Here is a 13696-nt window from a genome sequence, read left to right as displayed (position 1 = left end):
GTCATGCAAGTGTAGATGCGGTGTATCTCTGCTGAAAAAGGTTCTTTGATCCAGGAGCTCATAGAGTAATTTTCTGCAAAACTCCCCTGCTGTACTTCCATTGCCGTTTTCTGGATCAGAGTTGAGTGTTTGTAAGGCTATTGGAAGTTGAAGAATCTTTTAAATCATCTCTCTTTCCAAGAGAGGTTTCTTCCAAGAACCTTCTGTCTATAGGCTCAATGGAGGAAATTAAAATCTTTCATCAATTGTTTGGGAAATCATCCAAAGATCATTCAGGGACTTTTCCAGATTGTTTTGTTAGTATCATTACCAAATAGTGTATATGTGTACAATCATGAATGAGACTGGAAAAGTATGTGTAAAATGTATGTATGAGCATATGTGTACTCACACAGAATATAAGTTATGATTAGGTAAAGGGCACCATGAGGAAATAATATATTTGCCCTCTCCTCTTCATTTTTAAAATAATTAAAAATGCTAGCTTAATATTTTTTGGAATAATTTAATTTTCCTTAGCATAGAATATGGATTTGGATAAGTAAATAGATTGGATACAGGAAACATACTGCCCTGTTTGGTGCAATTCAAACTCTGATTTGGCCATATTTTTTTTAAATCTGTCTCTTAACGAAGCAACAGCAATTAACTAAGGACAGTAATTGGACCTGTCCATTGTGCTGGAAGATATTATCTGTAAATATGTGTGCTGCTCAGAACTCTTTGGTCCATGATCAAGCTAATCTTTTCCATTGCTGTTCTCTTGGCCAACAAGCCCAGGTTGGGAAAAATTCACTTGATCAAAGAGCAAGTGTATAGCTTGTTACATAGCCACAGCAGAGTATAAATTCATAGATAGCAATAGCACTTAGACTTAATACCGCTTTACAGTGCTTTACAGCCCTCTCTAAGCGGTTTACAGAGTCAGCATTTTGCCCCCAACAATCTGGGTCCTCATTTTACCAACCTCAGAAGGATAGAAGGCTGAGTCAACCTTGAGCCTGGTGAGATTCGAACTGCCAAATTGCAGGCAGCTGGCAGTCAGCAGAAGTAGCCTGCAGTACTGCACTCTAACCACTGCACCACTATGGCTCATTTTCTTGATCTATATCTTCATGAAAGATTTCCACTAATGCAGGGCTAGGTGTCTGGAATAGTAAAATCAGATTAAAAATTACTTGATACCATGACTAATATATGCTTCTTTTTCCATTTAGAGGCATAATCAACCCATTTTCTTCAAAATGTGTCCGACCCTCCCCAGTTCAATGTATCTATATTGCTGAAGGTCATATGAAGGCTGTGCTTTGTGTTGATTCTACTGATGATCTCCTCTTCACTGGATCAAAAGGTTTGATGGGTTTCCATGGTGTTTATGTAGCTTTCTGAAGTTTGCTTTCAGTACTGATGGGGTTACCAATGGGTCATGAAATGTTCTAAGAATAACAGGTTACTGTATTTTTTGGACTATAAGACGCACCAGAGTATAAGACGCACCAAGATTTCGAAGAGAAAAACAAGAAAAAAAAAGTTGTTGCCCTCCCCGGCCCCCAGGAGCACTCTGCAGGCCTCCCAAACCCTCTGTGCGTCCCATTTTTGCAAAAAACAGGATGCACAATGGATTTGGGATGCCTGCAGAGTGCTCCTGGGGACTGGGGAAGGCAAAAACGCAACGCATGGGGCAGGGCTGGGTTCTACTTTACCTTTACTACCAGTTCACAGCGGGGCCGCGTGCAAGCACAGAAGCTTCTGCGCATGCGTAGAAGCGTTTTGATGATGTTGGGGTTGGTGGGCGGAGCCTCCCGCCAGTTTTACTACTGGTTCTATAGAACCGGTGTGAACCAGGGGCAACCCACCACTGGCGTGGGGGGTTTGGTAGGCAAAAAACGGGGATGTTTTTGGCGAAAATTGGACCTGCGGGGTGGGCTTTCGGGAGGCCAAAAATGGCTGTATCCGGTACATAAGACGCACCAACATTTCCACCTTCTTTTGAGGGGGGAAGTGTGTCTTATACTCTGAAAAGTATGGTACATTTTAAGCCTGTGTGAATCCATTTATTACATTTTGTTCCTTTGCTAGTGTCAGTTGACTCTTTGAGCAACTTTTAAAGATAATTGTTAGACATTGATTTGCATCTTTTACCTATATTTATGTAATTTGTGAAAATAGCAATTCATTACGAAGCAACAAATAAAACGAAGGAATGAATGCCTGTATTGTGCAAAATAATCTACCATATTTTATTTGTTGTCTTTTTTTCTCTCTTTTTAGATCGCACTTGTAAAGTATGGAATTTGGTTACTGGACAGGAAATCATGTCTCTGAGTGGCCATCCTAACAATGTTGTATCTGTAAAATACTGTAATTATACTAGTTTGGTGTTCACAGTCTCAACATCTTATATTAAGGTGTGGGACATCCGCGATTCTGCTAAATGTATCCGAACGCTAACGTAAGTTGAGACTCTAAAGAGCAAAAATATAATCTTAAAACATTAATAGATTTTTCAGTAAGTGCCAAGACAATTATAACTATGCAGAATATACAGGCTCAAAAGAACTATTTTGTTTTCTTTAATTTTTGTGTAAATCTCACTAAGCTGGCAAATAGAAAAATTACTTGTAAGGTATATGCAGTCTAAGGAAAAATAAAACCCTGATACAGTATGCGAAAATAAAACCAAACTTCTGCTAGTGAGGAGCTCTAAAATAAACCCTGTAAACAAAGGTGACAAATTGATTTAAATTGAAAAAAAAAAAAGAAGCATGTAATTTCTCTTCTGATTTTCCTTATAGTGCATCAGCCTCTGAATCCCAAGTACATTTTGAAAGTCTTCTATAAGCCAAGGCAGCTGGCCTGAAGCATTTCTCATCTTTTTAACTAGAAAGTTTAGGGCATCACAGTGTTGTGGCCCGCCAGCGGCCAGCAGACTTAGACAGGTTGGGGAGGAACATGGGCCAGTCCTGGAGTCTGGGGAGGGCTCTGCGTCGGAGGCAGAGATGGAGCCAGGGCCGTCTGACAATTGTCAGCTGCCTTCGGAGTCAGACATCAGTGGGGCAGAAGAACAGCTGTAGCCTGTTCCCAGTGTGCGCATGCGCAGAGCTGCCAGGAGAAGGGAACAGCTAAGGAACAAGGGTCGACTCAGGAGTAAAGCCACACCTGGATGATGAATAGCCCCTCCCATAGGGAATAAAGAGGAGCAAAAGAGGAGGGGAGTTTGCAGGAGACAATTAGTTCACTTAATTGGTTTGTGACTCTCCTTGACTCTTTGCCAAGTTTTGAAGATATCGTCCTGGCATCTCTCCAAGCCAGATAAGGTCTGTGGCCGTAAATTCTCCCTTGAAAGACTTTGCTGGCTGTGAATGAGAGGAATTCACAGTAACTTAATAAAAAAGGGTTTTTGTTGGGACAAGGAGTCTGCTTCATGTTCTGGGGAAGCCGAGGTCAGGGAAGAGAGAATCAATTCACATTAAATTCGGCCTCAATGTCTGCCGGATTAGAACACTCAACTTTAGCAAGAAGTGTGATATATATATATGCATTATTTTTCATATATTTTTAATCAAATGTATATAGCTGCTCTCTCATTGGTGTACTAGATGGCATGCAATAAAATAAAACAAACATTAAATAACCCTTAAAACAATTAATATAAAAGATAAGATCATGGGAGAATGCACCCAAATCTCACATAGAACACAACCATCTTGTGGGCTAGTTGTGATATTGTTTTCATTATTGCTTGTATGCTTTCCAGAGTCACTTTTAGTGAGATGGGCAGCTACATAAATGTGTTAGTTAATTAAATAAATAAATTGGAAGCTTTCCATTTAAAACAATATGCATCAACCCATCATCTTATTGGGTTTTTTATTTATTTTATTTTATTTTATATCCAATTTATATACCGCCCTTCTCCCTGAGGACTCAGGGCGGTGTACAGCCAAATAAAAACATAAATTACAAACATTAAAATAGTATTAAAAGAATATATATAAATTTGGCCCCGTAATTTAAGAACAATAACAAACCCACTTAGAACATTTAAAAATTAAGAAAAAAAAGTTAAGCCAGCCCGGCTTGCTGAAAAAAGAAGGTTTTAAGGGCACGGCGGAAGGCACCGAGGTCTTGGATTCTCCTTATCTCTGGGGGCAGTTGGTTCCAGAGGGTGGGTGCCCCCACAGAGAAGGCCCTCCCCCTGGGGGTCACCAGCCTACATTGTTTGGCTGATGGCACCCCGAGGAGGCCCTCTCTGTGACAGCGCACAGGTCGATGGGAGGCCATCGGTAGCAGCAGGCGGTCTCAAAGATATCTAGGTCCTATGCCATGGAGCGCTTTAAAGGTGATAACCAACACCTTGAAGCGCACCCGGAAGACCACTGGGAGCCAGTGCAGCTCACGCAGGAGAGGTGTTGTATGGGAGCGCCATGCAGCTGCAGTTGTATGTCCATTGCTGTTGAGCAATGGACAGATAACATTAGTACTCCTTTTCTTTTTTCTAAATCTAATCCAATCTTGTCTTGTTTTGTTCTTTTCCCTTATAAAATGAAGATCTTCAGGCCAGGCAATGCCGGGGGATGCTTGCTCTGGTAATACCAATAGAACTGTTACAATTCCAGCTGGTGAGAACCAGATAAATCAGATTGCCTTAAATCCAACAGGCACTTTTCTATATGCAGCTGCAGGAAACGTGGTCAGAATGTGGGACCTGAAGAGGTAATGTTTCCAAATTATTTACTGACCATCCTGGAGCATTGCAATTCTTGGTGCCAAAATGAATTGGCAGTTGTAATCTGCACTAGATTTCTTTAGTTTGGAAGCCAGCAAGGACTAGTCACTATCGGATTCATTAAATATTTGTAATGGGTACCCTGATATAAGGGACGCGGTGGCTCAGTGGCTGAGACACTGAGCTTGTCGATCAAAAGGTCGGCAGTTCAGCTGTTCAAATCCCTAGTGCCGTGTAACGGGATGAGCTCCCGTTACTTGTCCCAGTTTCTGCCAACCTAGCAGTTCGAAAGCATGTAAAAAATGCAAGTAGAAAAATAGGGACCACCTTTGGTGGGAAGGTAACAGTGTTCTGTGTGCCTTTGGCATTTAGTCATGCCGGCAGATACTCAGGAGAAGGCCAGGAACTCCTCAAAGCAGGCAGAAGGAAGTGTAGAGCTGTGGCTGACTCATATCTTCAACAAATACTGTGGATCCAGATGGATGTTACACTTGTTTGATGATTTGCATCGGCCTAATATTAGTATAGTTTTGAAAAAGAATTAGTTGAGGTGGTTTGTTTGGTTTTGAAATAATTTAAGTTATTTTACGTTTTATCTTTTGCTATTCTTCTAGATTTCAGTCTACAGGAAAACTAGCTGGTCACTTGGGCCCAGTTATGTGTCTCACAGTAGATCGTATTTCTAATGGACAAGATCTCATCATTACTGGCTCCAAGGACCATTATATAAAGGTAACCTCTCATGCCTCTTTTAAAACAATCATATGAAAGTAAGCTTCAAGAATGAACTTTCTCTGTTTCTCTCCTTACAAGTTTTGGAGAGACACTTCAGTCCTGTATGAAGCTATTTAAACATCAGTTTATGGAATTCAGTGGAGTGGAATGTATTATTAATCTGTCTTTTACAGTTGAAAGGCTGGTCAGGCTGACATCTTATGAGCACATTTATGAATGAAAAGTAGGAATTCCCTATTTGCATTGAAAAATCTTCAGACAGATTCTCTCATTCATCCATTCATTCTTCAAATTTATATAGCAACCCATTTCATAGATAGATAGATAGATAGATAGATAGATAGATAGATAGATAGATAGATAGATGATAGATATAGATAGATAGATGATTGATATAGATGAGAGAGAGAGATGATAGATAGATGATAGATATAGATAGATAGATAGATAGATAGATAGATAGATAGATAGATAGATGATTGATAGATAGATAGATAGATGATAGATATAGATAGATAAATAGATGATTGATAGATGAGAGAGAGAGAGAGATGATAGATAGATAGATAGATAGATAGATAGATAGATAGATAGATAGATAGATAGATAGATAGATGGTAGGTAGGTAGGTAGGTAGGTAGGTAGGTAGGTAGGTAGATAGATGATAGATATGTGACTCTGTAATATAAAAAGAGCAATACAACAGTTTAAAAAAAGAAAAAATATGAAATCATAATTAAGAAACATAACAAAATACCTAAAACTCCTCCACAAAGTCATCCAAATAGTCAAACAATTCGTACTGCAAATGCACCGACTCCATCACACTTCTGGATCTATGTGCCCATTGACAAATCTGCCTTCAGAGCCTTGCAAAAAGCCAGCAGGATCAGGCCCAATGTCTTCCTGGGTGCCTCCAGAGAATATTTCCTGGTTGATAGGTGTCTAAAAGTGTTCAACTTTTCATGGGTTTTGTTTGGAAGTTTGAGAGTAAAATATGTAGTTTGGTGTTACCTGTTTTTAATGAAAAGGATCTTTTCTGTCCACATTTTCAGATATAAAGAGTCTTAACTTCATAGTCTTATGCGTGGATAAATATGTATAAGATCACAATCCCAATCAAACCCCAATAATTGCTGCTACTTAGAAATATTTTAAAATGTTGCCACTGACATGTTGCTGAATTAGCATATGGACAAATAATAAACCATGTTTTAATTGAATAGAATACTGCTGTTCAGTAGGTTAATTATTGTTTCTCTAGTGCTTATTTGATTATTGATAGAATCAGAAATGCTTGAAGTCCATTCCTTGAGATACAGTGGTAATGAAATAATTTTAGTAATGAGACTTTGAGAAATATTTTCATTTTTTGGTGCAGAGAGAATGTAAATAAAATAAATTAGGCATTTGTGATTGCTGACTGCCCATGTTACTTGAACTCACAAAAATTTAAAATCAGTAATTTCCACTAATGCACTATCCCAAATTTTCAAGGGATTAATGATATACAATAATCCATTGGAGGACTATTGTATACTCATTAAGAATAATGGATGCATTTCCTCATACATGTTTGCTTAATTGCTAAGCAAAACAATTCTGCAGATATAAAAGTGTGTTCTCCTATTCCAGATGTTCGATATAACCGAAGGAGCTCTTGGAACTGTAAGCCCTACACACAACTTTGAACCTCCTCACTATGATGGCATTGAAGCACTTACTATTATGGGCGACAACCTTTTTAGTGGATCCAGAGATAATGGAATTAAAAAATGGGACTTGGCTCAAAAAGACCTAATTCAGGTAATATTAAACCACAAAACGCATTAAGATATAAGAACTAGTGTCACAATTGTTATTAGAAAAAATATAACTAAAAGCCGACATGGGTTTGTCAAAACAGATCATCCCAGACACACCTTATTGCATTCTTTGACAAAGTAACCTCATTAGTAGTTCAGGTATGAATATAGTTTACTTCAGTAAGGCATTTGACAAAGTAGACCACAACCTATTTCTTGGTAAGATAAAACAATGTGGGATAGACTGTACTATCTACCAGACTATTATTGGCTGACCAGCTACAGGTGAAACTCGAAAAATTAGAATATCATGCAAAAGTTCATTTATTTCAGTAATGCAATTTAAAAGATGAAACTAATATATGAGATAGACTCATTACATGCAAAGCGAGATAGTTCAAGCCTTGATTTGTCATAATTTTGATTATTATGGCTTACAGCTCATGAAAACCCCAAATTCACAATCTCAGAAAATTAATATTGTGAAAAGGTTCAATATTCTAGGCTCAAAGTGTCCCACTCTAATCAGCTAATTAAGCCATAACACCTGCAAAGGGTTCCTGAGCCTTTAAATGGTCTCTCAGTCTGGTTCAGTAGGAATCACAATCATGGGAAAGACTGCTGACCTGACAGTTGTGCAGAAAGCCATCATTGATACCCTCCATAAGGAGGGAAAGCCTCAAAAGGTAATTGCAAAAGAAGTTGGATGTTCCCAAAGTGCTGTATCAAAGCACATTAATAGAAAGTTATGTGGAAGGGAAAAGTGTGGAAGAAAAAGGTGCACAAGCAGCAGGGATGACCGCAGCCTGGAGAGGATTGTCAGGAAAAGGCCATTCAAAAGTGTTGGGGACTTTCACAAGGAGTGGACTGAGGCTGGAGTCAGTGCATCAAGAGCAACCACACACAGACGGATCCTGGACATGGGCTTCAAATGTCGTATTCCTCTTGTCAAGCCGCTCCTGAACAACAAACATCATCAGAAGCGTCTTACCTGGGCTAAAGACAAAAAGATCTTGTCTGTTGCTCAGTGGTCCAAAGTCCTCTTTTCTGATGAGAGCAACTTTTGCATCTCATTTGGAAACCAAGGACCCAGAGTCTGGAGGAAGAATGGAGAGGTACACATTGCAAGATGCTTGAAGTCCAGTGTGAAGTTTCCACAGTCTGTGTTGATTTGGGGAGCCATGTCATCTGCTGGTGTTGGTCCACTGTGCTTCATTAAGTTCAGGTCAACGCAGCCGTCTACCAGGAGATTTTGGAGCACTTCATGCTTCCTTCCACAGACGAGCTTTATGGGGATGCTGACTTCATTTTCCAGCAGGACTTGGCGCCTGCCCACACTGCCAAAAGTACCAAAACCTGGTTCAATGACCATGGGATTGCTGTGCTTGATTGGCCAGCAAACTCACCTGACCTGAACCCCATAGAGAATCTATGGGGCATTGCCAAGAGAAAGATGAGAGACATGAGACCGAACAATGCAGAAGAGCTGAAGGCCGCTATTGAAGCATCCTGGTCTTCCATAACACCTCAGCAGTGCCACAGGCTGATAGCATCCATGCCACGCCGCATTGAGGCAGTAATTGATGCAAAAGGAGCCCAAACCAAGTACTGAGTACATATGCGTGCTTATACTTTTCAGAGGTCCGATATTGTTCTATGTACAATCCTTGTTTTATTGATTTCATGTAATATTCTAATTTTCTGAGATTGTGAATTTGGGGTTTTCATGAGCTGTAAGCCATAATCATCAAAATTATGACAAATCAAGGCTTGAACTATCTCGCTTTGCATGTAATGAGTCTATCTCGTATATTAGTTTCACCTTTTAAGTTGCATTACTGAAATAAATGAACTTTTGCACGATATTCTAATTTTTCAAGTTTCACCTGTACATTCAACATGTAGCCTTCAATGGAACCACCTCTGCATGGAAGAAGCATGCATGCATGCATGTAACCCAAGGTTCATAAATGATCTAGATAAGGAGATAAAAGAGAAATTCATCAAATTTGCAGACAACATCAACTTGGAGGGAATAGTCAACAGTTTAAAAGATAGGCTCAATATTCAGAAGGATCTTGACAGATTTGAACACTGGGCAAGTCAATGGAGGAAGCCAGATTCACTTAATGACCACATGATTTAGTTGACTGTGGTGATTAGCATGGCAAAAAGGGTCATAAAATTGTCCACAACTTACTTAACAACTGCCTTGTTTAACAACAGAAGTTCTGGTCTCAGTTGTGACCATACATTGAGGGCTGTCTGTAATAGAATGCACATTATTTTGGTTTACACATCTAATTATCTTCCAGTTCATATTTTCTAAAACGGTTTTGTCCCTACTTACAGGTATTGCCATTTTTCTGCCTCAATTTGTGGTTTTCTTTTCAGCAAGTTCCTAATGCTCATAAGGATTGGGTTTGCGCTCTTGGCGTCATTCCGGATTCCTCTGTGCTATTGAGCGGCTGCCGAGGAGGCATTCTGAAGCTTTGGAGTGGAGACACATTTGCCCCAATCAGTGAACTAAAAGGACACGATAGTCCTATTAATGCCATCTGCTCCAATTCCTGCCAGATTTTTACTGCATCTGAGTGAGTTGTTTTTTTATGTTCTCTACTTATACGGGTAGACCTCAACTTATGGTCATTCATTCAGCAACTGTTCAAAGTTACAATGGTGTTGAATGAATGGCGGTTACGACTTGTTCTTGGAGTTACAGCTTTCTAGCATCCCCATAGTTACAGGATTGTGATCTGGGCGCTTGGCAAACCCATTTGCACCTAATGACTGGTTGCCAAACACCCCAAATACCTACGATCGCCATTTGTAACCTTCCCTTTCGCCCAGAAAGTCAGTGGGGAAGACAACAGGGGAGGTTGCAAATTGCTGAAGTAAGTCTCCCGCATCTGTGCACTCTCCCCAGCTACTCTGTTTGCAGCAGCCATTATGCACATCTCCATGCATCCTTTCCAACCCCTGCCTATTGTGCACCTTTATACACACTTCTACCTCCATGCACCCTCATAATTCCCCTCACTTCCTTCCTCACTTTTACATACCTACTGGCCTGGGAACTGCAACTTCCTGCCAGCTGACTTAGATTGTGGGAAGCTAGCAAGAAGATGGCTCACCTAATGACCATGGTGATGGTCAGTGATGGAAACTCAGACCAAAGGGACTGTGATGGCCTTTACAATCACATCAATTAGCAGTGGAAATCGTAGTCCCAATTATAGTTGTAAGTTGAGGACTACCTATTTTTATTGATTTCTGGAATTAATTCAGGGCATTATCGTTCAGTTGAAGCATGGGCCTTATTTTACAATACATTTTAATAAAGAAATAAATTAATAAACCTAATTAATTGCTCGGGATTCTGATTATATACACTTCTCTATGAAATGAAGTGGTGTAGGGTTTCCTGCCTAAGCAAGGAGTTGGACTAGAACACCTCCAAGGTTCCTTCCAATTCTGTTATTCTAAATGACGATACAGATAATTATGCAAAATATAAACATACTCAGTATGGGTCTTACAGCTTTGGAATAAATCCAAAATTTAGAATTTTATTTGTCTGCGTATTTGATGTCCCCCTAATATGGTTTAATAGTCCCACACTTTTGGAAAACAAACTGTGGAGGCCAAAACAGTATTAACTCCCATTTGTTCCATTTATAAATTGATACTTGCCAAGTTAGTTCCTTCTCTCTTAAAAACCATCTCTTTAAGGAAAGTTATTTCAATGGAGAAGACTTATTGCTGTCCTGTACAAGTATTTACTTGATAAAGAACAGTAATGTCTTTCAATCAGAGGTCAGCTTAATTGAATTGAACAGTTAATTCATGTTTCTTTTCCATCCCTTTTAAATGTTAATAATGTTTTACAGTGATCGAACTGTGAAAATCTGGAAAGTTCCCAGCAGCCTAGATGGACAGCTCTCTGATCCAGGTGATACAAGTGAAGATATTGCCAGTAACTGAACAAGAGTTGCACTGCTAGACATCTCAAGCTCTGATGATAAGCTTTGCTCTCACTGAAGTTGCTCTGCATTTATAGGCAAATGGTAGTACCTGAAAGAATTGTTAATTGTTCTACTGTTAGGCATTTGTATTCTGCTAAAAACTGCTGCCCTTAAGAGCTGCCTTATGTACCGCGTTCAAAATGTTGGTTTTATATATCTTTGTCTGGGTTTGTGTGACTGCTTGTTCTAACCTATAATGGCTTAATTTGTGTGTATCAATAAGACTTAGCAAAATCAAACTGGATATCTTTGACCTTGAATGGTGGTCTGAAAACTGTAACCTAGAATGTGAAGTTGCCCTACGTACCTCACATTGACCCTTCTGTAGAATGAAACTTCACAGTTATCCAAAATATACCGGTATATTTTATCTCATTTCCAAAGTCTTTAACAAGAAGAAGAAGAAGAATGGAGGGGTCCTAATACGTTTACTTGAACTTTGCTGCTGTATGAAATATTAAGACTGGCGTGTCAATAAACTGGAAGAGATTACTGCTCTTGAATGGTTACTGTTTTCCAAACGGAGGGCTCCTGACATTATAAATCAAAAGAAATTGTGCAACTAATAAATCTTTCTTAACTTTATTAACTCTCTACATGGGGCTCCCCCTGGGGTGCACCCGGAGGCTCCAGCTGCTCCAGAACGCGGCCGCGCGGGGGATTATGGGGGCGACGAGGCGCTCCCATGTAACACCTCTCCTGCGCGAGCTGCACTGGCTCCCAGTGGTCTTCCGGGTGCGCTTCAAGGTGTTGGTGACCACCTTTAAAGCGCTCCATGGCTTAGGGCCGGAGTACTTACGAGACCGCCTTCTGCCACCAATAGCCTCCCACCGGCCAGTACGCTCACACAGAGTGGGCCTCCTCAGGGTGCCATCCGCCAGACAATGTCGGCTGATGACTCCCAGGGGGAGAGCCTTCTCTATGGCGACGCCCACCCTCTGGAACAACCTCCCCCCAGAGATACGTACAATAACAGACCTCCAGATTTTTCGTCGGGCCCTGAAAACCCATTTATTTCAACTAGCTGGGCTGGCTTGAGTTAAATTTTAAATTGATTTTAAATTGGGTTGTTTTAATTTACGGCCAAAATATTTAATTATTTTAAACTGCTTTTAAATTTTGTATGTATTGTTTTTTACTTTGGCTGTTCACCGCCCTGAGAAGGGCGGTATAGAAATAAGAACAAATAAATAAATAAATAAATTTTCCATTAAAAGAAAAAGATGGCAGGTCATCAGGGGAAAATGTGGGATGACTGGAAATTCAAAATCTAGGAATCCTGTGCCTGGATTTCATCTTGGTACATTGTTGAGGCAGGAGAAGTTGCACAATAATAAACAATAAAACCCTGGAAGCATCCTATAATCTGCTAACAATGAATGTTACATAACCCTCTTCTTTTATTGACCAAAGTAGCGCAGCTTATGTCTACTCCGTGCTCAGGACTAAAAACTAAAATGCTGTCGAATTAATATTTTATTAGGGCTTTGGCCTACCACAGTATTCATAGACAAAGACCTTCTTTTGTTTTTCCATATGGAGTGCTTTTAATCTCATGTTCTAAAGGTTTTCTTTCTTTTAATCTGATTTGATATGCTGCTAAATACATTTTAAATATGTCTGTGAACCTTGAAAGATACATAAGAGAATTGTAACAACGGTATCAAGGAAGACTGTAAATATGTGAGCTATAAAGAGAGAGACTGGGTTCCTGAGTGAATTTTAAAAATGCTGTAGTGAGTGCAGATTGGAAGATATTGTATAATTTATCCAAATGTTCAGGATTTAATTTGTAAATTCAGCTATTTTTAAAAGTTTAGAATAATTTTCAGGAAAAAATGTTTTACTGTTTTATTGGGTATAATGATGGAGAAGATGAGCTTATAAATGTATAGGTTAAGGTAGTCCATTGCTTAAATTAAAAAACACCACATAACTGAATGCACACTATTTGTCATTGGTTTTTGTTTATTCTGCTCCCTTCCTCCCAAAAGAGATATTTTTACATACAAATAGTCCTTGACTTACAACAGCTCATTTAGTGACCGTTCAAAGTTACAACGGCACTGAAAAAATGTGACTTATGACCGTTTTTCGACGGTTGCAGCATCCCCATGATCATGTGATCAAAATCTAGATGCTTGGCAACTGGTTCATATTTATGACCTTTGCTGTGTCCGAAGGTCATGTGATCCCCTTTTGCGACCTTCTGACAAGCAAAGACAATAGGGAAGCCAGATTCACTTAGCAACCAGTTACTAACTTATCAACTGCAATGATTCACTTAACAAATGTGGCAAGGTCGTAAAATGAGGTGAAATTCACTTAACAAATGTCTCTCTTAGCAACAGAAATGTTGGTTCAATTTCAAAAGGAAAAAAAATAGTGCAACTTATCAACTA

At 39.5% G+C, this 13696-nt stretch overlaps 1 protein-coding gene across 13 annotated transcripts in view; it reads left to right on the top strand.

The window, feature by feature from the left end:
- The window catches only part of KIF21A (kinesin family member 21A), a 106814-nt gene extending 93575 nt beyond the window's left edge, over nt 1-13239 (top strand). For all 13 annotated transcript variants that reach the window (XM_060684104.2, XM_060684103.2, XM_087874271.1 and 10 more), the window contains 7 exons: nt 1218-1351; nt 2272-2452; nt 4552-4716; nt 5344-5461; nt 7100-7270; nt 9664-9863; nt 11160-13239. In XM_060684104.2, the coding sequence (XP_060540087.2) occupies nt 1218-1351; nt 2272-2452; nt 4552-4716; nt 5344-5461; nt 7100-7270; nt 9664-9863; nt 11160-11253 (1063 nt within the window). In that variant the 3' untranslated portion in view covers nt 11254-13239. The remainder of the gene's footprint in view (nt 1-1217; nt 1352-2271; nt 2453-4551; nt 4717-5343; nt 5462-7099; nt 7271-9663; nt 9864-11159) is intronic.
- The last annotated feature ends 457 nt before the right edge of the window (nt 13240-13696 follow it).

The sequence above is a fragment of the Pantherophis guttatus genome, chromosome 7, assembly GCF_059756535.1.
Source record: "Pantherophis guttatus breed Tessera chromosome 7, ASM5975653v1, whole genome shotgun sequence".
Taxonomy (NCBI): Eukaryota; Metazoa; Chordata; class Lepidosauria; order Squamata; family Colubridae; genus Pantherophis; species Pantherophis guttatus.
This window is presented reverse-complemented; position numbering and strand designations above follow the sequence as displayed.